The sequence below is a fragment of the Danio rerio genome, chromosome 25 (assembly GCF_052040795.2).
Source record: "Danio rerio strain M-AB ecotype USA chromosome 25, GRCz13ab, whole genome shotgun sequence".
Classification (NCBI taxonomy): domain Eukaryota; kingdom Metazoa; phylum Chordata; class Actinopteri; order Cypriniformes; family Danionidae; genus Danio; species Danio rerio.
This window is the reverse complement of record NC_141045.1, coordinates 15,761,031-15,789,023: the sequence shown is the minus strand read 5'-3', so window position 1 is coordinate 15,789,023 and position 27,993 is coordinate 15,761,031. Positions and strand designations below refer to the sequence as shown.

General features: G+C 36.3%; 1 protein-coding gene across 38 annotated transcripts in view; it reads left to right on the top strand.

Moving 5' to 3' along the window:
- Window positions 1-27,993, top strand: part of nav2b (neuron navigator 2b) — a 159,156-nt gene that overhangs the window by 117,521 nt on the left and 13,642 nt on the right. For 20 of the 38 annotated variants that reach the window (XR_015526344.1, XM_087311985.1, XM_087311984.1 and 17 more), the window contains 11 exons: window positions 1,371-1,659; window positions 3,655-4,249; window positions 8,762-9,136; window positions 11,950-12,110; window positions 12,420-12,596; window positions 19,021-19,073; window positions 19,853-19,876; window positions 20,244-20,318; window positions 23,021-23,104; window positions 23,589-23,709; window positions 23,796-23,962. Coding sequence is in view for 36 of the 38 variants with exons in the window: in XM_087311985.1 (XP_087168111.1) it covers window positions 1,371-1,659; window positions 3,655-4,249; window positions 8,762-9,136; window positions 11,950-12,110; window positions 12,420-12,596; window positions 19,021-19,073; window positions 19,853-19,876; window positions 20,244-20,318; window positions 23,021-23,104; window positions 23,589-23,709; window positions 23,796-23,962 (2,121 nt within the window). In the remaining 2 variants the exon portion in view is untranslated. Of the gene's footprint in view, window positions 1-1,370; window positions 1,660-3,654; window positions 4,250-8,761; window positions 9,137-9,321; window positions 9,388-11,949; window positions 12,111-12,419; window positions 12,597-19,020; window positions 19,074-19,852; window positions 19,877-20,243; window positions 20,319-23,020; window positions 23,105-23,588; window positions 23,710-23,795; window positions 23,963-27,993 lie in introns of all 38 variants that reach the window. The other 18 variants (XR_015526343.1, XM_087311983.1, XM_087311979.1 and 15 more) reach the window with 1 other exon arrangement.

Below are 27,993 nucleotides of genomic sequence, written 5' to 3'. Positions count from 1 at the left end.
AACATGGTTTAAAATGCAAAGAGTTTCAAGCCGTGACTCAAAAGTGAATGTGAAGCCAAACATCTGCCACCTTTCACTTCCACACCCTTGTACTTTTTCCCTATATCGTCTCCCTCATTCTTCAGCCTGGAGTGGAGGAAGGATTTATTGTATCGGCGTTCAGATAACAATGTTTTGGAATTGGCCTGATAACAACTGGAGGTTATTAACATTCCTTCTCTGGCAATGATATTTTATGAGGATTTGCAGTAGCAGCTAAACTAGGGTGAAGTCATTCTGGCCTCATGTAATGGATCAGTTTAGTTTTTGTCTCACATAATCACATTTATGATCGTGTCACTGAATAAACAAGGCACAAATTAGCTGTCGGTGATCATATTTTATTTTAGACATTGCTGGCAATATATGAGATACTGTTTTTTGTTTTTTTAAAACAACTTTGTAGTACTTTGAGGTAAAATTATCATATTGGCTCCAAATTCTTTAATAATTGTTTCCAAAATTAAATAACTGGATTTTAAGATACTGTTGTTCTTTTTTTTTTACTTAAAAAAAAGTTTTATGAACCTTTTGCTGACAGCGATGAATGTTTTCGCCTGATAACAGGTTTTGATCTTTAGTTTCATTCTTTAATACTGGACTTATTTTTCATCAAAGTTTGAACTTTGAGAATGTTGAAACAAGAAAGAAAAGTGTGTACATCTTAATGTATGTCTGGGAAATGTGTATAAAGTATGTAGTGAGCTTACAGCTTTAAAACTTATGTAACAATTGTAAAAAATAAAGCGAACTACTTCGTGGATTTCACTTATTGCGGGTTATTTTTGGAATGTAACTCCCACGGTTAACGAGGGATCACTGTAAATATCTTAAAATACAACCATCAAATAAAGTAAACCAAGACTCTTATAACTTGTTACAAACTTGTTTGTGAATTTGGCATTTATTTCAGTAATGGTAGGTTTTATATGTGTTTACATGCTATTGAATGTCTGATTATCGCATTAGCTTACATGTTCACAAACAATGCTACTAACACTTATTTTCTTCTTTCTTATTTCTTCTTCATCTGTTCTTGTATTAATACAGTTTTTCTTCACTTAGTTCTTTTTTTTCAACAAATTTGAAATAGCGCCCCCATAGAAAACAGCATGGAAAAGTGGAAAAATTTAAAATGATGGGAAATCAATGACAAAATAAAAAGTTAACAATTTTTAAAAAATAATAATAATAAATAAATAAACAAACTCTCTTCCACCCCCTTGTGGCTACACAGATTTATCCTACCATTTTTTGCTGATTTAAACCATCAGAGAAATTAAGTATCAGAGCATTTCTGTTGAATAAATGTTTTATTTTTCCTTCCACAGCTCCAGACGGATGCAGAGAAACACTCTGCAGTGAAACAAAACCCCAGCTGGTCCGATAAAGACCTTAAACGTGTTGAGTTAGACAGTGGCGTAAAAATGGAGACCACAACTAAGTGGAACAACAGGTCAGATTTCTCAGATGAATCTGAACGAAGCTTAATAGGACGCAAGACTCCTACCATCTCCCAGACAGGCTCTTGGAGACGGGGAATGAGCGCCCAGGTGGGCATCACCTCGCCAAGGACTAAGACCACTACATCCTCAAACTGCAACACTCTCAAGACACATGGTAATAGCCTACTCTATAAGCATAACCTCATGTATTTCAATCACTTTTTGAATTTGGAAAATGGACAAAAACATGACAATATGGACCAAAAACATAAACTTTCAGTGTATGGATAAAAGTGACTGAAATAAAATAAAATTAAGTTAAATTATCAAAAGGTATTTGAGCTTTTATAAAACCTAGAAAAAAATGTCAGAAAAAATTCTATGTATTAATATAGTGATTTTATTTTTTTAAATTTTGTTTAATTTTGATTAGAATTTATTATATTTCATTTTTATTATATAATATTTAAACTCTTAGCTCTATTTTCTATGTATCTCAGCTTAGTTGTACTTATTTGGTAGCTTACATTTATTTAATTTTATTTATTTTGATTTACTCTTTATGTTATATATATTTTTAAAATTGTTTAAATTTATTTAAACATTGTTTTATTGAGTATGCTATTTAGCTTACTATTTTTAGATTTTTTCTATTTGCAAGTCACTTTTTTTTTTACTTGCATTATTTTAAATGTTTTCATTTACAATCATTTTATTTAAAATAATATAAACATGTATTTATTCTGTGTTTGAATCAGGGAATCACAATCGATTTCACAATATTTGTTTTATTTCGGCTAGAATAAAAGCAGATATTAATTTTTTAAACACCATTTTAAGGACAAAATTATTATCCCCTTTAAGCAAAATTTTTTTCGATAGTCTACAGAACAAAGCTTGGCTATACAATAACTTTCCTAATTACCCTAACCTGCCTAGTTAACCTAATTAGCCTAGTTAAGCCTTTAAATTTACCTTTAAGCTGTTTAAAAGTGTCTTGAACATATTTAGTAAAATATTATTAACTGTCATCATGACAAAGATTAAATAAATCAATTAATAGAGATAAGTTATTAAACTATTATGCTTAGAAATGTGTTGGAAAAAATCTTCTCTCCGTTAAACAGAAATTGGGGAAAAAATAAACAGGGAATGTAATAATTCAGGGGGGCTAATAATTCTGACTTCAACTGTATGTATTATATAATTTCCCCAACCCAGAGCAAATGCTTGACTGCTGTCTATGTGTGTGACAGTCTTACTATCCAACTGATTGAGCACATTTTTTTTCTTCTGCCCAGTTAAAATTGCGCAACAGAACTATGTGGAAAGCCCATAATAAAACAAACAACCAGGAAAGTGCGGATAAGTGGGATGATGCCACTTCAGAAGCATTAATAGACTAATACCTATCAAAAAAAAAAAAACAGCATGTCAGTAATATGGGAATATTTTGGTTTCAAAGTCACAGACATCAAACAAAAGCAGGTAATTTGTAAGAGCTGTCGCAGAATTGTTGCCACAGCAGGAGGAAATACAACAACCAGCACCTAAAAAAGCACCACAGACACCTAAATGAGGAGGGTCTTGCTAGAAAGTCAACAAAAAATATTGCTGGTGACAATTAATGTAGTAGCTAGCAACAGCAAAGTACAATTTCAGAGTTGTGTGCAGCTGTTACACCATATGAAAAATCATCATGAAGGCAATACAAACTTTAATAGATGGTGGAGTTAGTTTATATCTTTTCAGTTCTTTTTTTTAACACTCACTGCATTTTAGCAGTACGAAGCTATGATACAGAATATTGAGCTGAAGCTTGACTGCAAAGTTAAATCACAAATCAAGTGAATTTGCAATACCTATTGAAAAAAATCGCAATTACATATTTTCCCCAAAATTGCACTGCCCTAGTTTAAATATACAGAAACAAAACAGTAGCTTCAACAATAACAAAACTGTTAGAGCCAATTTCTAAGTAGATTCCTGAGGCATAACAGGCAAAAGATCTCTATCTGCTCACACACAGAACTATAACACCTACATTATCTTGAGCTGTGTGCTCAGATAAGGCTTATTTTCAGACGAGTCTTGACACGGACCATGCATTTGTATTCAAAACCATCAAAATCATTCTGCTTGACAGTTCATGTCCTTTATCATCCCACAGGTAAGACAGATGACGCCAAGGTATCAGAAAAAGGACGCTCTAACAGCACCCACTCCATAACTGTAGACGACAGCAAGAAACCTCCTCTCAATTCCACCGCACGCACACCAACCAGCACTTTTGGCTTCAAGAAAGCCCCGGGAACAATGGCGACAATTACCGCGAGTGGTGCTGTGGTAACTAGTGGCTCCGCTACTGTGGGAAAGATACCTAAATCTGTCGGCTTCTCTGGGAGTCGAATTGGTTGTCGGCAGACAGCTGTCGATGATGGATACCTTCCCCCAAGTGCTCGGACGACACTTCAGTATCGGAGTTTACCAAGACCTAGCCGAACCAGTGCCACTCGCTGTTCAAATCGCCCCAACATCTCAAACTTTGATTCAAATTTTTGTAACAAAAGCACTGCCACACTTCCCAACCCTAAGAGTCGCAACTTAGTCAAGTCCCCTGTGGGAGCTACTAACCAGACAGACCGGGAAAAGGGGATCTTTTCGGATGTGGATAACCAGGTACTTAAGACTAGTCAGTCGGGGATGCAAACTGGAAGGCAAACAGGAGGAAAGTATCCAGAAATGTCTTCACCAACTTTTCGTAGGTAAGTTGAAATATTCGCACAGCAGTTCTTGACTTTGTGAGTGAAAAAGCATAAGTTGTCATGTCTGTGTAAACACATGAAAATGAGTCTTTACAAACAATGGTCATGCACAGTACATGTTTGGGGTGGTGTAGGTTAAGCGCAATTGCAAACAAACACACAGCAATGGCGGAGTATATGGTGGTGTTACTGCTGTTACTCAAGTGTTTGCTAATACTTCACCAGATAAGTGTGTGTTTACTTTACATTACTACCAACAGCTGAGATGCATTTTAAACACATGGCAAATTCTACAAATATATCAGTCCTAAGAGTTTACCAACACCTAGTTGACCTTGTTTTGGTCATCACGTGTTGTTCAAATCGCTCGAGTTACAGTGCTTTATTTTGCAGTAAATGTACCCATTCGAGTTACAACTTAGTCAAGTCCCCAGTGGGTACTACTAACCAGACGTTTCAAACACACTTGGCAGCTAGAAATGTGAATATAATTCACTTATATTATATTACAAATTCATTTTAATGTGATTCAGTAAGATCCAAGAAGCATCCACAAAATCACTGTTGATCTAGTTTAAATTGTTCATAACACAGAGCGATTTTCCACCAGAAGGATTTGCAAACTAAGGCCCGATCATACTAAACACATTTTTGGGAGGCACCTTTTTATTAACTGTGATCGATTTAATTTGCCTGCTATACCTTGTGATTTCCTGGATCTGTCTGATGGACAGAAAAAAACAATTCTGTGTGAAAAACATGCCTGACATCTTGCACTCCAGCACCAAGGCATTTGATGCAGTGGTTGCCTAGCAACATAAAACACGCAGCACAATGCTTCTTTCAAAAGTCATCCAAAAAGGCAGTGTGGTTTCAGAGCTAGCAATTTTCAATGTTTTTGGTGGGATTGAAGCCTAACTTGTTAGTTAGGGGTTTGAATCTGACTCAGTAATTAATTTATAGCATAGACTGCAGTGACGTTTTAGTACTGGAGTTTATCAAGGTCTTGTTGACCTTGTTCATTAGAGTCTAGGTTAGGGGTTTGAATCAGACTCAATCAGTAATTAATGTACAGCGTAGACTGCAGTGACTCTCAAGGACTGGAGTTTATCAAGGTCTTATTGACCTTGTTCGTGTGTTTATAAGAGTCTGGGTTAGAGGTTTAAATCAGACTCAATAAGTAGTATATTTATAGCGTAGACTGCAATGACTCCTCAGTACTGGAGTTTATCAAGGTCTTGTCTTGTTAAGCCATATTAAAATAAACAGGTTTAAGCCCTTGAGGTTTCTTGAGTCATTACTAAAATGTGTTCATAAGAGTCTGGGTTAGGGATTTAAATCAGACTCAATCAGTAATTCATTTATAGACTGCAATGACTCTTCAGTATTGGAGGTTATCAAGGTCTTGTTACATCAACAACACTTACAGTTCAGATCACTTCAACAATTCAAGCTTTGACATTTGAGCCCAATTCTAAGAGTTGCAACTTGCTTAAGTCCCCAATAGGAATGACTAACCAGATAAACAGAGAGAAGCGTATCTTTTCTGATGTGGATAACTGGGTGCTTAAGACTATGTAGATGGGGATGCCAGTTGTGCAGAAAACAGGAGGACAAAAATCCAAATACGGTATGTCCTTGCAAGCACTTTATAGCTTCTAGTTTTGCTTATGAAGACTAGAAAGACTGTTGATGCTAAATGTATTTAGCAAAACATACTCGGTGTGGATGAAAGCATAATTTTAGGGCGCTCAAATATTTGCACAGCGGTTCTCAGCTGTGCTGTGTCGGTTCCAGAATATTCTCCTGCTCGGTTGTTGGATGATGTTCACAGGAGTTGCTGTTTATCTGAGCCATTTGATGTTAGTTGAGATTCAGAGGCTTGAAAGTCATCTTCTGGCCACCACAAGTGATTTTTTTGGGCTTCTTGATGTTTCTCTGAGACATGGCACAAACCAAGAGGCTAGTGTTTGTTCTAGCTGATAAGCTTGCTAGCTCTGACTGATTGCTCCATTAGTTAGTAGAACCAGACTACAGATAGAGTGATGTTATCTAACTGGTCATTCCATGAAGTAATGAGTAAAAACCAGTACCAGACTGTCTTTACCTTGTATTTTCTTTAGGGAAGAACAGGGGTGTCCAGTCTATTTAGCAACTTTACTTTTTTTAGTATTTCTTGAAGACTTGGAGATCTTGTTTATGTTAGTTCTTTATATGAGTCTGATTCGTGTGTAAGATTCAAACTGCTGCCTTGTAAGTTAAAGACAGTTTTGTGAATCATTTTGACCACCAAAAAACTTGTTCATAAGAGTCATTGGTAGGACAGTAATTTCCGCATATGCTTAAGCCATTTCTGTTGATATGTGAGCCAATGAATGAATTGTTGCATGTGAGCCATTTTTATTCATCTGATACAATATTTTGATTTATTAATTTAACAGTTGTACAAGTGAGGGTTTAGTCTAATTTAGTCAAATTCAAAAAGAAATAAATCAATAAAAAGTAAGTTACAAGTGAGTTTGAGACAGTTTTGTTAATTTTTTGCTCTGACTTATTAAAAGAACTTGCTCAGAAAAGTCATTCACTGTGCACAGTCATCACAGCCTTACATTATTAACAGTTTTCAATACGAAGTAGCGAAGGAAGTTTAAGACAGTTTCATTACCCTGCCTCACTAACTGAAAAGAATTTTATTTTTTAAAAATTTTACAAATTTTTTAAAAATTATTTTATTTTTACTGATTTAGTGTTGGGCAGTAGCGTTGCTACAAGTAGTGACCCTACTAGCTTAACTACATTTCATTTCTCACTAGCATAAGGGCAGCATCGCTACTTTCTAAATCAAATAGATTTTCATTTGGAAAGCCAATATTTTGAGCAAGTAGTGCAGTAGTGTCCACATAAACTAGATTGCTCACAAGCTGTGAAATTGGTTTCTAGCTGATAAAAGTAAATCCATATGATAGCACGAATGGCAAATTCTTCTTCATGTTTTACGGTGGTCAAAAACAAACTTTTTGGTGCGTCACTCCCACCTCTCGCTCCGGTCAGTGACGTCGCCAATCAATCACTGGGCTCACACGAGAAACTAACTAGATGGAAAGACGGACTGTAGAGGAATTATTTCTGAAGCAGGACTATACCCCAATGTACGTGTCTTAAAGTTAAATCTGATGCTGTGCTCTTGTTAATTGAATTGATTTTAGATTTATTCACTGTTTGTTCTGCAAATGTGCCCAAGTGCAGTTGTACATGAAAAAAAAAGATTTTAATGTAAATACGGTATTTAACCTATTTAACATACTGTAGTGTTTTTGAACAGTACTATAGGGAATTAATTGAATTAATTTGCTGTGTTTTTTTGTTTGTTTTTGCTGTCTAGTAAAATTTGTTTCTGTTTGGAACAACATATTAATGACAGTAAACAAAACTTAACAGTTATGTTTACCACATATGCTTAACGCATGTTTTATTGGCAGTTTTATTGATCACTAAGATAAAACTGACTTGGGAGGGGGTTTAGAGTAGTTAAGCTACATTTCAATTACAGTAACTAATAGCTTGGGCTAGATGGAATCTGTGGACAATTTTTGCTTTTTCTGCACAGAATTTTATTAAAAATCTGTGGGTTTATGCAGAATTATTTTGGGAGTATCATAACTAAAACCTTAATATATAAAAAAGTAATACCTTTTTATTGAATGTTTACAATGCAAATCCAGTTAGATCCACTTTATTTGGTAAACAAAGCAAGTGTCTAATATAATATATCTCCTAAAAGATATATATAATATTTTCATAATAGTCAATGATATTACTGTAATTAATTTAAAAACTGAATGAATATAAACATACTCACATTTACATAAGTAAAAAAAAAACGATTCAATTATGGGCTAAAATCTGCGGAAATCTGTTGAATTCTTCGCGCACAGATTCCATGTGGGCCTACTAATAGCTTAGCTTACTACATTTACCAAATAACTTGCACACTGTAAAGTCTCATCAAAACATCTAACTTACAAATAGGGTTGAGACAGTGTAGTGATTTCGACTTCTTATCAATTAGAAATGATCAGACAGGAGGTTTTGAATATCAGAAAATAGACTTTATTCTCCATAATAAAGCCGAGAAAGAGCAGAGCAGACCTCATAGCATTCTCCTCCTGCTCCTTCTAAAGTCTCTGTGTTTTCCTACAATCTTTATACAGGTTATTTGACACACCCCTAGGTGTCTCATTTTAACTTTTAACCACTTTAGGATAGGTTTTTACTCTAGGTGGTCCTGCTATTCTTGGCTCTCAGCCCACTAGCTCATGTCAACAGAGATGTTACAGGTCTGTGTCAGCAACAAACCAAGAGAAATCTTCTTCAACAGTTTCTTGAGTCAATAATAAAATGTGTTCATAACAATCATTTGTTTGCAGTTCCGTCATTGCAACCTGTAATATTACCACAGTCTGGTTTTCAATCTGTCTCATTGTTAAATCTCTCTACACACTTTGCATCCAGACTCTTTGGTGGTAAATCATGCAACAAGCAAGTGCCGGTCACCACCATGGAGAACATGAAGAACTCCACAGTCATCTCCAATCCCCATGCCACATCCACCCAACAGAATGGATCACTGGACTCAAAATCTGTCGCCAGCGGTCCAGATTATGGCGAAAATCTAACGGTGCCCTCTGGAGGTCATGGAGAACAGACCCTTTCCTCTGTAATCTCCAGTCCAGGATCAGCTTTCTCTCCTTGGGGAGGCAAGGCTGGATTGGATTTCCCTTCTCAAAGCTCCAACCACACCAATAGTGACTCCATAGATGTTTGCTTGGGAAAAGAAGATTTATGTCTTAATCGTGTCAACAGTGCCCGAACCGGCCTCTCAGACAGGTGAGATACTGGTTGTTTGTTTTAACTCAGCTGTTTATGACTTGTAAGTAGGGTTTACATCTGTACTCATGATCTGTCTTCCTCTCCTGTTACGCCTCTTTAATCATTTCTTTATCTCCTCTCCTTTCTTCTGTCTCTTTTTATCTGCTTCTTTTTTGTTTTGTCTGCCCTGTGCCCTCTTCTAGCCCTCACTCCTCTCCCTCTGCTAGCCCTAAATTTACCCACAACACTCTGCCGCGGAAGCAGGACAGGTAAAGCTATATTTGTGGTCAAATGATCAGTTGTGCTTTGTGAGTTTGTCTTGCACGTGTTCAACTGTGATCAGGGTTGCCAGTTGGAACCGATTTACAAAAGAATTTAAAAATTAGGAAATCTCTGTGTGGTTTATATATTTGGCTTGATTTCATTGTGTCCTACATGTTGCAGATGTTGTGTGAGCATTGATTTACGAACAAATGAATCTTTTTGACCAGTTCTGGCAACCCAGGCTCATTATGGATATGTACCCCTGCATACATTTAGGGAGAGACAGAAATACACACCAGGAGCTACGTTTTTTTTTGTTCAAATCCACCAGAGGCCACTGTGTATGCTTTGTCAGATTTCAAATTTTTGTGTGTACATTTGCGCCTGCTCTTCTCATGTAAGTCAACCAGAGGCCACTGTGTATGCATTTTCAGATCTCAAATTTCTCTCGCGAGTGGCATTCGCACCTGCTCTTCTCATGTAAATGCATCAAAAGCTGATGTGTATGCTTTTTTAGATCTTAAATTTCTCTCGCCAGTGGCATTCACGCCTGCTTGTCTCATGTAAATCCACCAGAGGCTGCTGTGTATGTTTTTTCAGATTTAAAATTTCTCTCGCAAGTGGCATTCGAGCCTACTCGTCTTGTGTAAATCCACCCGAGACCGCTGTGTACGCTTTTTCAGATGTCAAATTTCTCTCATGAGTCCCACTTGCACCTGCTCTTCTCGGGTAAATCCACCAGAGGTTCGCTGTGTACGCTTTTTTAGAACTCAAATTTCTATCGCGAGTTCCATTCTTGCCTGCTCTTCTCATGTAAATCCACAGAGGCCGCTGTGTATGCTTTTTCAGGTTTCAAATTTGTCTCGCGGGTGCCATTCTCGCCACCTCCAACAGAAGTCGATGTCAACTGACTGACCAACCGAGCGTCAGACTGATACCCGCATCCCTAAACCAAACCGATAGTATTTTTTTTAAAACAATCCAAAAAAAGAAAAGCTCTCACGGTTTTTACCACATTTTCAGAAATTACCATGTTCTCACCCTGTTATTTACTTGTTAATTTTATGTTTTGCCTTTTGGTTTGTTTTTCCTGCTTTCTGGAAAGCAGTCAGCTGGTAGTGCAAAAAGGAACTGAAGCTGTCGTCGGTGTCATACCACCGCATAGCATTCGTTTTAAAGACAAAATGCAGCCATACGTACCTTAGTCTACATCTTAGCAAACTTCAGAAATGTATAAGGGACTACATATTCACAATGAGCTGTTTTGACTTCTGGACAGTCAAAAAGATTCACAAAAGATTCTACTATGTTCATTTTCACAATGATTTCACTAGAATGGAAACATTTTTTTTAATTCTTGCAAAAATGCACTAAAGTGGAAAATAGTAGTAGTATGCACGTCAGGCCAGTAGATGGCGATGTCACTTCATGTTTGCTCATACGATTTTGAAGTCTTATTATTGTTTTGGTTGTCAAATACTTGTGCAGGCCTACTGACCGAATATGTAAAATGCATGAGCAAAAACATTTACTTAATTTTAGGGCTGCACGATGTTGGAAAAATCCAACATTCTGTTTTTTTTTTTTTGTTTTTTTTTTGATACATATTGTGATACAATTTCACCAGATGGCTTAAATAACTCTATTTGGAAATAACTGATTAATTGTGATTATTTTGTAGGGGAGTGAATCCTGCACAAAATATAAAAAACAAATTACAAGTGTAGATAAATACATAAGAGCAAAGTTAAAAGTAAATTTCAAATTTTTGGAAACTGAAACATTTTTTAAAAACAGCGCTTTATGGTTTACTGTCAACCATATTCAGATACAGAATTTAAATATCAGTTGAAAACAGAATTATGTAAACAGCCTTTGTTCAAATTAGATTAATTACTTAGTCTGAGTGCACATTTGACTCCCTCACTGAACTTTGAATCATTTTTTTTAATTATTGTCTGATTCAACATGAACAACAAAGCATCACCTGGAATTAAACACTATATACATACACTGTAAAATCCAACAGTCAGCTTTATCAAATGAAATGAGTGTAGTTAGGATTAGGATTAGTTTTTTAACTGCAATCTGGTTCCTCAAATATTTTTAGTTAATGGTTTGAGTATATATATATATATATATATATATATATATATATATATATATATATATATATATATATATATATATATATATATATATATTATAAATTTTTTTAATAAATTTTTCAACCAAAACAATAATTTAACTTCTAAATGTTGTATTTTATTAGTCGTTCCTTTATATTGTGATAATATGCCAGTGCAGATTGTGTCGACTGGTTTTTAATTCATTTTGTTCACGGTTTGTTATTTACTTTGCTTGTACTTGCTGTCCTGGTTAAATATTGCAGAATGTACAGTAAATAATCCTTGGAGTTTGTAGCTCTGGACTTGGGGTTTCTGTTACTTTGTGATTTTCCTGGCATAGTGGCGTTTTTCTTGGAGCTGATTTTATGGGAACTTTCATGCAGAAGAGAAAAACAACTCTGCTTCACACACTCATGTGCACTTGTTTTAAACCTGCAGGTATGGCCATGTGCCGCAGATCAGAGGTCACGAGGAGGCTCGTGATTGGCTGCGTTCCCCCACAGCTGTTGGGCTGCAGGATTCAACCAGTTCTTCTCCCTACAACCCTGCATCTGCTCTCAGCTCACCCTCAGGCACACGCTTCAACTTTAACACACTTGGTAAACACATGCTTCAAATGATAGATAGATATTTATTAGTAGAATTTTAATATTTGTAATATGATTTTAGTACTATTAGTATTATCTAATACTTGCAGCTGAGTATTATTAAACTTAGTCAAAAGAAGTGAATGTCTATATTAGAATATTCACTTTCATGTATTAAAATCCATTTGTTTGTATGTGCTTTGATAACTAACATAATCACTAATCTCCATTTTACGATGAACTTTGAATGCACACTCATGTCAGTAGGTTCAGTCGTAGAGCTTTTGTTTAACCTTGATCCCTGTTGTTGACAAACTCCAGGCAGTCCCACCACATCTTCACAAATCACTGCTTTGCGTGGCATCAACGGTCATGGAAATCATGAAAGCTCATTCGAACCCTACATTGACCCTCGTCTCAGGAACTCCTCGATGAGCCTGGAGGAAAGGAACCGAACTATGAGCAGCTCCGGATCATTTCGTGAAGGACTGGAAGAAGGTGAGACCTCGAATGGGGTTTGCCATCTTTTGTGTGTTTGCATGTGTGTGTGTGTGTGTGTGTGTGTGTGTGTGTGTGTGTGTGTGTGTGTGTGTGTGTGTGTGTGTTTGTGTGTATGTAAACAGTGTTATCATTTTTAGGCCCTTTTGAAATCTGTTTTATTATATTGCAAACGTACAGTACAGCACTTCATATTCACATTGCTAGCAATAGAAGATTTATTTAAATTTTCTAGCTGTAGACACTCTGTACAGGAGACATGGCATGCCAAGTGTATCTGCAAGACAGGGGCATGACATGAAGGGGCGTAACTTGTAGTAAGTAAGAGGCGTAGCTTGCAGTTATCGAGATCCCATTGAACCATGCAAGATGTCACAACAGGATGTTGTTGGCAAGATGGTGGACATACTTAATAGTGCATCCGGAAAGTATTCATAGCGCTTTAATTTTTCCACATATTTTTTTATGTTACAGACTTTTTCCTAAATGGATTCAATTCATTTTTTTCGTCAAAATTCTACACACAATACCCCAAAATGACAATGTGAAACAGGATTTTTTTAAATTGTTCCGAATTTATTACAAACTAAAAAACTAAAAAAATCAAATGCACAGAAGTATTCACAGCCTTTGCTCAATACTTTGTTGATGCACCTTTGTCAGCAATTACAGCCTCAAGTCTTTTTGAATATGATGCCACAAGCTTGGCATACCTGTATTTGGGAACTTTTGCCCATTCCTCTTTGCAGTACCTCTCAAGCTCTATCAGGTTGTACGGGAAGCGACGGTGTACAGCCATTTTAAGATCTCTCCAGAGATGTTCATAGGATTTAGGTCTGGGCTCTGGCTGGTCAACTCAAGGACATTCCATTGATATTTTGGGGGTGTGCTTTGAGTCATTGTCTTGCTGGAAGATGAACCATGATGAGGTCAAGAGCACTCTGATGCAGGTTTTCATTCAGGATGTCTCTGTACATTTCTGCATTTATCTTTCCCTCTATCCTGACTAGTCTTCCAGTTCATACTGCTGAAAAACTGCACAGATAGTTGTCCCTTTGTAAGGTTCTCCTCTCTCCACAGAAGAGCACTGGAGCTCAGACATAGTGACCATCGAGTTATTGATCACCTCCATGCCTATGGCCCTTCTCCCCTGATCACTCAGCTTAGAAGGCTGGCCAGCTCTAGGAAGAGCCCTGGTCGTTCCAAACATCTTCCACTTTTGGATAATGGAGGTCACTGAGCTCATTGGAACTTTCAGAGCAGCAGAAATGTTTCAGTAACCTTTCCCAGCAGTGTGCCTCGAAACAATCCTGTCTTGGAGGTCTACAGACAATTCCTTTGTTTTCATGCTTGGTTTGTGCTTTGACATGCACTGTCAACCCTGGGACCTTATATAGACAGGTGTATTTTCAAATCATGTCCAATCAACTAAATTTACCACAGGTGAACTCCAATTAAGCTGCTGAAACATCTCAAGAATAATCAGTGGAAACAGAATGTAATTGAAGCTCAATTTAGAGCTTCACGGCAAAGGCTGCGAATACTTAGGTATATGTGATCCTTTTATTTTTAATAAATTTGCAACAATTTCAAAAAAAAAATTTCACATTGTTATTATGAGGTATTGTGTGTAGAATTTGGAGAAAATAAATGAATTTGATCCATTTTGGAATAAGGCTGTGTCGTAAAAAAAAATGTGGAGAAAGTGAAGCGCTATGAATACTTTCTGGATGCACTGTACCAGAGAACATTTTCACCAAATGACTACTTCATCCATTTTGTCATGACAGTAAGCCTACTCAGCATCGCCCCCTGTGGTTGCAAATAACAATACAATGGCGAGCGTGTCAAGCATGAAAGCTTCTGCAACTCACGGCTGTACGTTAATAAATGTAATGGTTAGGTTTACAGTGGGAGAAGGTATAGATGTTAATAACTGTGATGTTTGGGATGGTTGGGGTAGGTGTAGATGTTAATAAAGATGATGGATGGGTTTAGGGTTGTAGTGGGTATAGACGTTAATAACTATGATGGTTGGGTTTAGGTTTGGTGAAGGTGTAGGTGGTAAAATGATGGTGGTTGGTCTTAGGGTTGTGGTATAGACGTTAATAACTGTGATGGTTGGGTTAAAGGTTGGGTTAGGTGTAGACGTTAATAACGGTGATGGTTGGGTTTAGGGTTGTAGTAGGTGTAGACGTTAATAACTATAATAGTTGGGTTTAGGTTTGGGGAGGTGTAAATGTTAATAATAATGACGATTGGGTTTAGGGTTGTGGTATAGACGTTAATAGCTATGATGGTTGGGTTAAGGGTTTGGGTAGTTGTAGTCGTTAATGATGATGGTTGGGTTTAGGGTTGTGGTAGGTATAGATGTTAATAACTGTAATGGTTGGGTTTAGAGTTGTGGAAGGTTTAGACATTAATGATGATGATTGGGTTTAGGGTTGTGGTAGTTATAGTTGTTAATAACTGTGATGGTTGGGTTTAGGGTTGTGGAAAGTGTAGATGTTAATAACTGTGATGGTTGAGTTAAGGGTTGGGGAAGGTGTAGACGTTAGTGATGATGGTTGGGTTTAGGGCATACCTGTAAACCCTCCCGTTTTTCACAGGATTCTTCCGTATTTTAGAGTTCTGTCCCGCTATCATCCCGTAAAGGTATTTTCCCGTATTTCTCCTGTATTTTCAGTCTTTCTCTGTAGGGTGGCAAGAAACATTAAAGAGCCGATCCTCCCTATACGCAACCCAGGGGCCACACCTTGCTCTTAAATGTGAGTCTGTTCTGTGCTTTCCCTTGTTTTGGCGCGAAAACACTTTGAAATAAATATAAAAAATGGCGCGATTCCCCTTCCTTTTCATTACAGGTGCCGTCACACTTCCTATGCAATCCTCAAAACAGCCATATAGTGGTGCATGACTGTCAGTTGACGTGTTTCATAGTGATAAATAGACTCTGTTTCCCAAACAGATTCTGTACACACGATTTAAGGTGGAGCAAAAGTCTCCCTTAAGGGCATATCCCTTATTTTCACATCCCAATGTTGACAGGTATGGTCTACGATTGTGGTAGGTATAGACGTTAATAACAGTGATGGTTGGGTTTAGGTTTGGAGTAGATGTAGACCTTGCTAACTGTTGTACAGTGCCATCTTGCCAACAACATAGTTTTGACATGTGGGTCTCCATAACTTCCAAGTTATGCCTCTAACGTACTACAAGTTACGCCCCTTCATATTACACCTGTCTGCATACTGACCCTATTCAGGCACAGAGGAGATTGGTTGACAGTGGTCTACAGTTAATTAAGACGCAGAACACAAACACAACACAGCCCTCTTTATTTCTGTCTGTCATCAAATTGTACCATTACAACTCAACCTGTAACGTCATGTTTGTTTGGAAAAGAATACATAGACGTGTATTGTTCTGTTACCTAATACCTCAATGATAGGTTGTCATGATCGTTAGTTCTTTTTGACACCGTCATTCTGTAACGTGCGCGCCAACGAATAAACAAACAAAGAGCAGCTTTGTTGGTCTGGCAGGCTTTACCCACAGTTAATGCTGATTTGATGATTAACTCGCTGCTTTGGCTCAACACCACTTGTCCTAAGGCTCTCTTTCGCGTTCAGTATTTATGATTCATGTCTTTCTAAGGTAGTGCTGGTGTTGATTTCAATGTGCCAATGAGCTTAAGCAGTGTTGTTTAGGCTTGTAAAGAGAGCTGTTCACAATGATGCATGACCTCAGCCTACTGCAATTTTTGGGGTTATTTTTGACCAAAGTCTGTTTTTTATTGGGCTGAAAAATGAAACGTTGGCTGAAAGAGATTCGCAGATTAAGTACATTTGTATTTGTTTACACTAATGAGCACTTCTGGCCCATTAAAGCCCCATGGGGCTGTCATAGTATAGTATTGTTATAGTATGTTATTTTGATATTCACCATAGTATTACCATAGTCGTGTAATATGAGGTATAACTGGTATTTGGCGGATTGGAAAGAAATATGTATGCTTATATTCAGATATTTGTGTTATTGTTTCTTATATATATATATATATATATATATATATATATATATATATATATATATATATATATATATATATAAAGAAATAGCACAGTTATACAACTTTATGTGTAGTATTCAGGGGTGCCGCTACAGGAGGGGGAAGTTAGGATGATTCTAAGGGGCCGTTTTGGGGCACTATTAGGGGCCTAACAGCTCTTCATTTTCGTTTGCGACCTGAGTATTTATTACTTAGTATCTATTAGCAAAAATATAATGACAACAAAACAGGTGAAAATAAGCGTGTTGTTTTATAAGTCATTAAGATTGTGGACTATTATTTCACCTTATGTTTGTACTTTTTATTAGTTATATGAAACATTAAAGCAGGTTCTTTTATGTTTACCATGTACGGTTGAAGTCAAAAATTTTCGTGAATATTTTTTTTTTCAAATATTTGCCACTATCTGCACTATTTCCTATAACGTTTTTTTTTCTTTTGGAGAAAGTCTTATTTGTTTTATTTCTTATAGAATAAAAGCAGTTTTTAATTTCTTAAAAACCATTTTAAGGTCAAAATTATTAGTCCACTTAAGCAAAATATGTTTATTTGATAGTCTTTAAAACAAACCACTGTTAAACAATGTGTCATGTTCATCAGCAATTTAACCACCAGAGGTAAACACTCACATTCACATTAACTACAAATCTGCTGGTAAATGTACTACAAGAACCAGTCATGCTCCACACACAACCGTTTCCAGATCCTGACTGGTTGCATACACACAGCTGATACTGCTTAAGTACTGATTACTCACACATATATACAGCTCACTTTGAGACACTCATTGCTGAGTCTTGTTATCTGCTATAGTGACATTACAACACATTTCCTTTGTCTGCCTTTCCCATGTTTTTGATCCTTTGCCTTGTTTATTTGTTTCATCCTGTTTACTGCCTGCCTTGTGACCATCTGCCTGTTGATTTGACTACGACTCTGGATCCTCACCTCTGTTGTCAGTGACATGTCCCCTGGTTATACAATGACTTGTCTAATTACCCTAAATTGCCTAATTAACTTTAAGTTAAGGCTTTAAATGTCACTTTAAGCTGAATACTAGTATCTTGAAAAATATCCAAATATTATGTACTGTCATCATGTCCAAGATAAAATAAATCAGTTATTAGAAATAAGTTATTAAAATAACCATGTTTTGAATTGTGTTTAAAAAAAATCTTCTGTCCGTTAAACAGAAATTGGGGGAAAAATATACAGTGGGATAATTATTCTGACTTAAACTGTATATAAAATCAATTGTGTACATTTACTCTTAGGCAGACGCCATAATTTAATTAATATATTAATAAATATAGAATTGTATTATCGTGTCTAATGTTTTAACAAACACCCTTAAGCTAGAGCAGAGATGCCCAAAGTAGGGCCCGTGGGCCAAAGTTGGCCCATTGTAGCATTTGATTTGGCCCATCATTCCATCTGAGAAGAGAGTGAGAATGATGGAGTTGTACAGGGCAAATGCCTTTAAAAGAGATCATCATTTCTTATTTGATGTAACCTTTTTTGTTTGTTTGAACTACAATAAAAGCAAACTGAAATAAAATGTTTTCATTCAAAGTAAATTAACCTCATTTTAAAAAATGTGAATAATGTCACTCGACGGATAGAGGACTATGCAGAAGACATCGTTGAGCAAATCTAGACAAAATAGTGCAACTCCAATCTGTCATAAATTACATTGCTTTTGTTTTTACTGTAATATGTTCATTATAAAATCTTTATTAGTTAATTAGCTGTATTAGTTAATATAAAGCAATGTTTTCTAGTTATTTTTTAATATTATTAAATAAATTAGGAAATTAGCAATGCCAATTATATTTACCTTCGGCCTCAATCAAGTTTGGTTTTTGGCCCTTCATAAGAAAAAGTTTGGGCATCCCTGCTCTTGGGTGAGGAAATCATGTGTTCCTATCTCTTTTTGCAACCTCAAATGCAGTTTAGTTTAAGTGCTTCTTGACAGTTATTTTATCATTTTCAATACAATGAGACGAAAGCATGAACTCATAACTCTTTGCTGATATAAAGTATGTTGAAAGGTAATTTATAACCTTGTATTTTAACAGCATAATGGGTACCCTTTCATCCATTTTTGCTAGCGTTTTTGCTTTGATAATAACACATATCATGAAAAACATAAATCTTGTTAGAAATAAACAGGCTAAAGGTATTGTTTGCTAAGCAACAATAGCCTATTCGAGAATGATAAGCACTTTATGGTGTTTCAGCATGTGCTAGCTTATCCTGCTAGTCCTTCTTGCTAATTTTACAATAACTCACGCTACTGCAATACAATAATGGTTTTGATTGAGGTTATTTTGACTATTTTTATTGTCTTTATAGTTCATGGATCGTGTTTGTCTCTGGTCTCTAGCACATCATCAGTTTACTCTACGGTGAGTCCAAAGGTTTCCAGTATATGCTAAATGCTAAAGTTTATAGGATCTTTCTTATATCTGGGCTATATTTGTAATACTTCTTTGCTAAATGCTTCTGTCTGCTCTACCCTTTGATAACTTTGTTAGCTTCATTAGCCATGTTTGCTAAATATTTGAGTTTAGTTGTTCTTTATTGTAACCATTCTGCCTTCTGATACTTTTATTAGATAATGGTTAAATCTAAATCTTTAATATGTTCCGTGTGCCTTGTGTTAAATTTGTAGGTTTATTAGCCATGCTAGCTTAATGCTAATGTATATTGTTGCATGATAGCCTACTTCTGACACTTTTATTAGTTAAATGCTAAAGTTAAATGGATCTTTAATATATCTAGTTTGTTTACCTTGTAATACAATTGTTGACTTTATTAGCCATGCTAGCTAAATGCTAATGTTTAATGTTGCCTGATAGCTTACTTTTGACTCTTTTATTTGAATGCTAAAGCTAAACAGTTTATTAATATGTCCAGTTTATTTACCTTGTGATAAAATTATTGGCTTTATTAGCCATGCATGCTAATGTTCAGTGTTGCCTGAAACTTCTGATATTGTATTACTAATTGCTTAAGATATAGCTCAGCTTTAATAGCCATTTTGGCTAAATGCTAAAATTCAGTGTTGCCTTAGATGTTACGAATCTTAAAATGATATATGATGAGAAATAATTCAACTGTGTTTTATCAAGAGAAGTTATTTCAAACCATTAATCTTTATATTTTCTTTCTTTCTTCTCTCTAGCCTGAGGAAAAGGCCCAGACGGAGGTGAGAACTGCATCCCTCATTTCTTCTAATGTAAATTATTAAGTGTGTGCCACATGGGAGCCTGTAGACTGTCCAAAACAGTTTCTTTTCCGCTGGTTTGTAATTTTAAACAGACTTTGATGTAACCCTGGTAAAATTTTCCATGTTTGTCATGACGGTCTTCGTGGTAACTGTCCTTGATATCTGCTCTTTAATCTCTGCATTTTATGTCTGCAACCAAGAGTTTCTCTTTCATGCTGATCAAGGGCCAGTCTCTCTTCAGCACATTATTATATGAGAAGCCACAAGCTGGTCTCACATTAGCATCAGATGTCAGCTTCTCGCTGCATGACTTGTGTTTGAATATCTAACTTTAATGTGTGTTTAGATCCGTAAGCTGCGGAGGGAACTGGACGCATCACAGGAGAAGGTCTCTGCGCTCACAACACAGCTTAGTGCCAATGTGAGTACTTCAGGCACGATTATAGAAGTGTATGATGAGGCTATACGACTGCTGATATTGCTTTAATATCTCATGGTTATCAGCCAATCAGATTCGAAAAACAGACAGAACTGTTGTATAAATATATACAAAAACTAATCCATATATATATATATATATATATATATATATATATATATATATATATATATATATATATTTATATATATATATATATATATATATATATATATATATATATATATATATATATATATATATATATATATATATATTTATATATATATATATATATATATATATATATATATATATATATATATATAAACTCCAATACAGACATATATGCTCAGTGGTTCAATGACTAATGTTTAAATGGTTACTGGCTTCCGAATTTGTGGAGTTATGAAATGTTCTGCTTCATTTTGAATATTGTGCCATGCTGTGATCTTGACTTTTACAGATTTAACAGCAGTTAAATGAGTGATTCATATTTGTTCTGTTTTTATAGTTCCTACTGCCCATAATAAGACACACAATGTGCGCATGTGTGTGTGTGTGTGTGTGTGTGTGTGTGCGCGTGTGTGTGTGTGTGTGTGCGTATATGTATACCGTTAAGTGGAATTATTTGCTCAGTAACACCAAAATATGAAATCCCGCATAGGGCCTTCACAACTAATGAATCGTCACATCCTAATACCCCTATCCATCCGTCAGCTCTCACACAGGCTTCACAAACAAAATCATTGACTTCTGCACTTCCTTTAAAGCATTTCACACATGAATGCTACTCTTTTTGGACCAAAACCCTTTGAGGAAGCTTTATTGAGGGTTATCTGATGTTTAAAACAGCACATGCCCAAACACACAAACCTTTGGAAGTCATCCAGATCTCCAGTCCCCTGATTATCGGCTCATGTTGCGTTTGATATGATTGTTGTGTTGTGTATGAGACCGATTGTACATTTTTGAGGGGAACTGAACTGAAATTAAGAACACTTCAGATTTGTGTGTGTACACGCTGTTCGTTAGGTCAGAGATGTTGACAGGTAAAGCTAAAAATACTGGAGAGGTTTTCTGGCAACCTCTGAATCATTACCCGTCTCTGAGGAGGGTCTGTGACAGGACTAAAGCAAAGAGACACAGACACAAGCAGAGACAATGGAGGAAGACGGAGCTCAGTAAGGTGGGCTTTAAAGGTCTTAGTTCGGTTTCCTGTTTGCTTTATATGTTGCTTTGAAGGAGTTTGAAGATTCTGTTTTTAGAATGAAAACTTTTTTGTTGTTGTATGAGGATTGTGTTTTTAAAATGAAGACTGTGTTTAGTACGAAGATTCCTTTGTTAGTTTGAGGATTCTATTTTTATCCAAAGAATTCAGCTTTTTTTGCCTGATAATTCTGTTTATTAAGATAACATTTTTAATCTGGGGATTCTGTTTTTAAGTCTGATTCTGTTTTAATTTGTGTTTTCAGCCGTGTGATTCCATTTTTAGTGTGAGAATTCGGAATTTAGTGTGAATCTGTTGTTAATTTGAGCTTTTTAAATATGGTTAATGCATTTTTAATCAGAGGATTTAGTCTTGGGATTTTGTTTTTTAGTGTATAATTCCATTTTTTGTTCAATAATTCCATTTTTAGGTTGAGAATTCTTTTTTTAGTCTAATTCCATTTTTTAATTCTTGGAGTTTTGTTTTTACTTTAAGGATTTTGTTTTCACTCTAAATCCATTATAATCTGATGATTCAGTCTATAATCTGAGAAATCTGTTTTTAATCTGAGGACTCCAATATTAGTTTGCGGATTAGTTTTTAGTCTGAGGATTCTGTTTTTATTCTGAGGATTCAGTTTTAGGATTGCATTTTTAATCTGGGTATTCGATTCAATTTTTAATCTGAGGATTCAGTGTACAATGAGGATTCAGTTTTGGTTTAACAATTTCATTTTTAGTCAAAGGATTTATGTTTATGGATTCTGTTTTTAGCCAAAGGATTCTGTTTCTTAGTCTGAAAATTCTATTTTTTTCAATTTTTTTATATTAAGAAAAGCAAATTTGAATTAAATTGTGATATTTAATATTCATTATATTTATGGGATAAATGTCATAAATATTTATGTAATAAACAAGTATTTGCTATTTTGTAGTTTTAGTTTTATTATATGTTTTATAGTTTTATTTTTGTTGTTAGTATTAGTTTAAATTGTGATTAGCATGGTTTCATCAAAGCAAGAAAGTTGATGTTTCGAGTTCTGGCTGGACCAGGAGTTTGTATGTTCTCCCCATGTTCATGTGGGTTTCACAAAAGATCCTTTGTGTGGGCTCCAGTTTTCACCACAGTTCAAAGACATGCAATAGAGGTTAATTGGGTAAACAAAATAGCCCATATTGTGAGTTACTCTATGTTTTTGTTCAGATGAGTTAAAGTCTTCAAATTGGCAGTGCAGATTAATGGTGCTTTAACCAGTTTATGCTGCTTAACAACCCAAGTTCATGCCACAGCTTGTCTTTATCACAAAATCCAGTCTCTCGTGGACATATCTATCAATCCAATGTTTTATTGATACCATATGACCTGGTTTCTCTACAGATGTGATCATACTTCAGTCAGCTGGTCAACATTTGTTTAAATGCTCTTCTGCTTTGAGTCTTTCCATATTAAAGTAAATCAGATTTATTTTTCTAAATGAGATTGTGTGTGTCCTCAGGCTCACCTCGTGGCGGCTTTTGAGCAGAGCTTAGGAAACATGACTATCCGGCTGCAGAGTCTGACAACAACAGCTGAACAAAAGGTGTGTTTGTAAGAAAAAGATTTAATGAAGAATTCATCATAAAGATACAATAAACCTGATAAATTGATGTGAGAAAACCATGTCTCAATAAAGTTCCGTTTGATAATTAAAGTTTAATTTAAAGGGATGCTTCACACAAATATATGAGTCACTTTCTGGGTGAAGAACATTTTTGCAGAAACTTTGGTCCTTGATCATTTATAAAATACTAGTTGACTGCATTCGTGAATGTCAAAAAAAACTCTATAAAGGCAAAACAAAATGAATAATCAAGATTTGTGATAATACATTGTGGCCTAAAAATGATCAGTCTGTGCAAGAAACTGAGCATTAATTGCAGAATTATTCTCTTTAGTCCACCACTTCAATAAACAGCTAGTTCATAACAGTCTAGAGGTCAGCCATGTTGTAGCATAATGACCTATGTGAAAGTGTAGTCTCATAAACTGTTTAACATCTTTAATACTGTATGTTTTCTCTGCAGGACACTGAATTAAATGATTTAAGGAAAACAATTGAACTCCTCAAAAAGCAGAACTCTGCGACTCAAGCCACCATAAATGGAGTCATTAACACACCAGAGCCGACATTAACCAGCCGCAAAGGTAAGATTTTTAACATCTTTAGGACAGTAGATTGAGTATCACATTTATTGCGATACTTTAGTTACACTCATCTATCTCTCCCTCAGTTTCTCTAGACTCTATCAACGGGTCACCTCAGTCTCAGCGAGAGTTGGGGATCTACAGGCAGCCGTCTTCAGACAGTGTTTCCAGCATGACCAGTGCCACCAGCCACTCCAGCATTGGCAGCAACCTGGAGCTTGATTCTAAAAACAAGAAGAAGAAGAAAAACTGGGTGAGTTTTTTAACATGTAATTTAAATGCATCTGAAATGTCACGTTTTATCCTGAGAGATGGTAATGGATTTTTAGGAGACTTATGCTGGGTTCACACAATATGGAAGCACCATGTCACTTGCTCTAGATTACTCACAGGATGTTTTTATGCCTCATGCAAATTTTCAGGGTTTTTTTTAACTTTCACCTAAGACACGATTGAGGCAAATTCTGTGTATCAACAGGAAGTGCATCATGCATTCTGCGTCATTCGGGACGCTCTGTGTAAATTTGCCCCTAATAATTAATTCTCTTTGACTTTTTATGCAATCTACATGCATTTGGTGTTAACCCAGCATAAGGACTGGGATCTTGTTCTGGATCTGGTATTGAGACATTTTGGTCGATCATATGTAGACAGACACATTTCTGTTTCCACCTAGGGTTAGGTATCATTTTGTTTTTTTACAATACCTTTGCCAAATCAGTCAATTTAAAATGGTACCTGTGCCTATATTGTGCGTGATTCTTTAATCAATTACTTAAAAACAGATCCACAAAATGATGCTGGATTACATTAATGATTGTCTTTTTTATTGATTAAAAACTCTTTAAATCTAACACCCTATATATAAAAATATAAGTCATTACAAAACCCAACAGATGTACATCTACAAGTAATTCACGATAAAAATTTACTAGGTAACACAAATACAATAATTTATCAGTGAATGACAGTTGCAGTACTACGAACAAGTAGCTGATATTCTTGGTATGCTAAAACCAAAGTCGAATTTCAGAAATTATTTTTGCAGAAATATGAGAACATTTGCTTTTTCTGGTACATTATTACTCTACTCCTGACTTACTGTCATTATATTTATTTGCCTTCTCTAGCATATTCTGACATTACTCCCAACTTACTGCCCTTACATTTGCCTTCTCTGGCATATTACGACAATACTCCCGACATACTGTCCTTACATTTGCCTTTTCTAGCATATTCCGACATTACTCCCAACTTACTGCCCTTACATTTGCCTTCTCTGGCATATTACGACAATACTCCCGACATACTGTCCTTACATTTGCCTTCTCTGGCATATTACAACATTACTCCCGACATACTGTCCTTACATTTGCCTTCTCTGGCATATTACAACATTACTCACAACTTACTGCCCTTACATTTGCCTTCTCTGGCATATTACGACAATACTCCCAACTTACTGTCTTTATATTTGTCTTCTGTGGCATATTCCGACATTACTCCTGACATACTGTCCTTACATTTGCCTTCTCTGGCATATTCCGACATTACTCACAACTTACTGCCCTTACATTTGCCTTCTCAAGCATATTGCGACATTACTCACAACTTACTGCCCTTACATTTGCCTTCTCTGGCATATTCCGACATTACTCCCGACATACTGTCCTTACATTTGCCTTCTCTGGCATATTACGACAATACTCCCGACATACTGTCCTTACATTTGCCTTCTCTGGCATATTACGACAATACTCCCGACATACTGTCCTTACATTTGCCTTCTCTGGCATATTCCGACATTACTCACAACTTACTGCCCTTACATTTGCCTTCTGTGGCATATTCCGACATTACTCACAACTTACTGCCCTTACATTTGCCTTCTCAAGCATATTCCGACATTACTCACAACTTACTGCCCTTACATTTGCCTTCTCAAGCATATTCCGACATTACTCACAACTTACTGCCCTTACATTTGCCTTCTCTGGCATATTCCGACATTACTCACAACTTACCGCCCTTACATTTGCCTTCTCTGGCATATTACGACAATACTCCCGACATACTGTCCTTACATTTGCCTTCTCTGGCATATTCCGACATTACTCACAACTTACTGCCCTTACATTTGCCTTCTGTGGCATATTCCGACATTACTCACAACTTACTGCCCTTACATTTGCTTTCTCAAGCATATTCCGACATTACTCACAACTTACTGCCCTTACATTTGCCTTCTCAAGCATATTCCGACATTACTCACAACTTACTGCCCTTACATTTGCCTTCTCTGGCATATTCCGACATTACTCACAACTTACTGCCCTTACATTTGCCTTCTCTGGCATATTACGACAATACTCCCGACATACTGTCCTTACATTTGCCTTCTCTGGCATATTCCGACATTACTCACAACTTACTGCCCTTACATTTGCCTTCTGTGGCATATTCCGACATTACTCACAACTTACTGCCCTTACATTTGCCTTCTCAAGCATATTCCGACATTACTCACAACTTACTGCCCTTACATTTGCCTTCTCTGGCATATTACGACAATACTCCCGACATACTGTCCTTACATTTGCCTTCTCTGGCATATTCCGACATTACTCACAACTTACTGCCCTTACATTTGCCTTCTGTGGCATATTCCGACATTACTCACAACTTACTGCCCTTACATTTGCCTTCTCAAGCATATTCCGACATTACTCACAACTTACTGCCCTTACATTTGCCTTCTCAAGCATATTCCGACATTACTCACAACTTACTGCCCTTACATTTGCCTTCTCTGGCATATTCCGACATTACTCACAACTTACCGCCCTTACATTTGCCTTCTCTGGCATATTACGACAATACTCCCGACATACTGTCCTTACATTTGCCTTCTCTGGCATATTCCGACATTACTCACAACTTACTGCCCTTACATTTGCCTTCTGTGGCATATTCCGACATTACTCACAACTTACTGCCCTTACATTTGCTTTCTCAAGCATATTCCGACATTACTCACAACTTACTGCCCTTACATTTGCCTTCTCAAGCATATTCCGACATTACTCACAACTTACTGCCCTTACATTTGCCTTCTCTGGCATATTCCGACATTACTCACAACTTACTGCCCTTACATTTGCCTTCTCTGGCATATTACGACAATACTCCCGACATACTGTCCTTACATTTGCCTTCTCTGGCATATTCCGACATTACTCACAACTTACTGCCCTTACATTTGCCTTCTGTGGCATATTCCGACATTACTCACAACTTACTGCCCTTACATTTGCCTTCTCAAGCATATTCCGACATTACTCACAACTTACTGCCCTTACATTTGCCTTCTCAAGCATATTCCGACATTACTCACAACTTACTGCCCTTACATTTGCCTTCTCTGGCATATACCGACATTACTCCTGACATACTGTCCTTACATTTGCCTTCTCTGGCATGTTACAACATTACTCCGCACTTACTGTCCTTATATTTGACTTCTGTGGCATATTCCGACACTACTCCTGACTTACTGTCTTTACATTTGCCTTCTCTGGCATGTTCCGGCTCTACTTCTGACTTACTTTTCTTGCATTTGCCTTCTCTAGCATATTACGAAACTACTACTGACTTACTGTCCTTACTTTTGGCTTCTCTGGCATATACTGACTCTACTCCTGACTAACTGTTTTTACATTTGCCTTCTCTAGCATATTATGACACTACTTCCGACTTCATGTCCCTAAATTTGCCTCCTCTGGCATATTCCAGCATTACTCCCGACTTACTGTCCTTACATTTGCCTTCTCTGGCATATTCCAACATTACTCCCAAATTACTGTTTTTACATTTGCCTTCTCTGGCATATTCCGACATTACTCCCAATTTATTGTTTTTACATTTGCCTTCTTTGGCATATTATGACACTACTCACGACTTATAGTCCTGCCCTATTATGTAATTTAAAATGGTGCACAACCCATTTCACTAATACTATTATATTTTGACAGCCTGACATCTTGCCTTCTAAGTCACTCTCTTTAACAAATGCTATAAGCAATAAAATTTGACTTTGCTCTTATTCAAACTACAATAGCTGATATCCATTATTTTCACACATGGTCCTATCAACTCCTTACATCTGTCGTTATTTCTATCTTTTGTTCAATGTCGTTGGTGTTGTTCAGTATCTGTCCATGAACAACTGTGAAACACATAAAGGCCCAGTTTAGTAATGTCATTTTGTGGACAAACTAAGTAGTG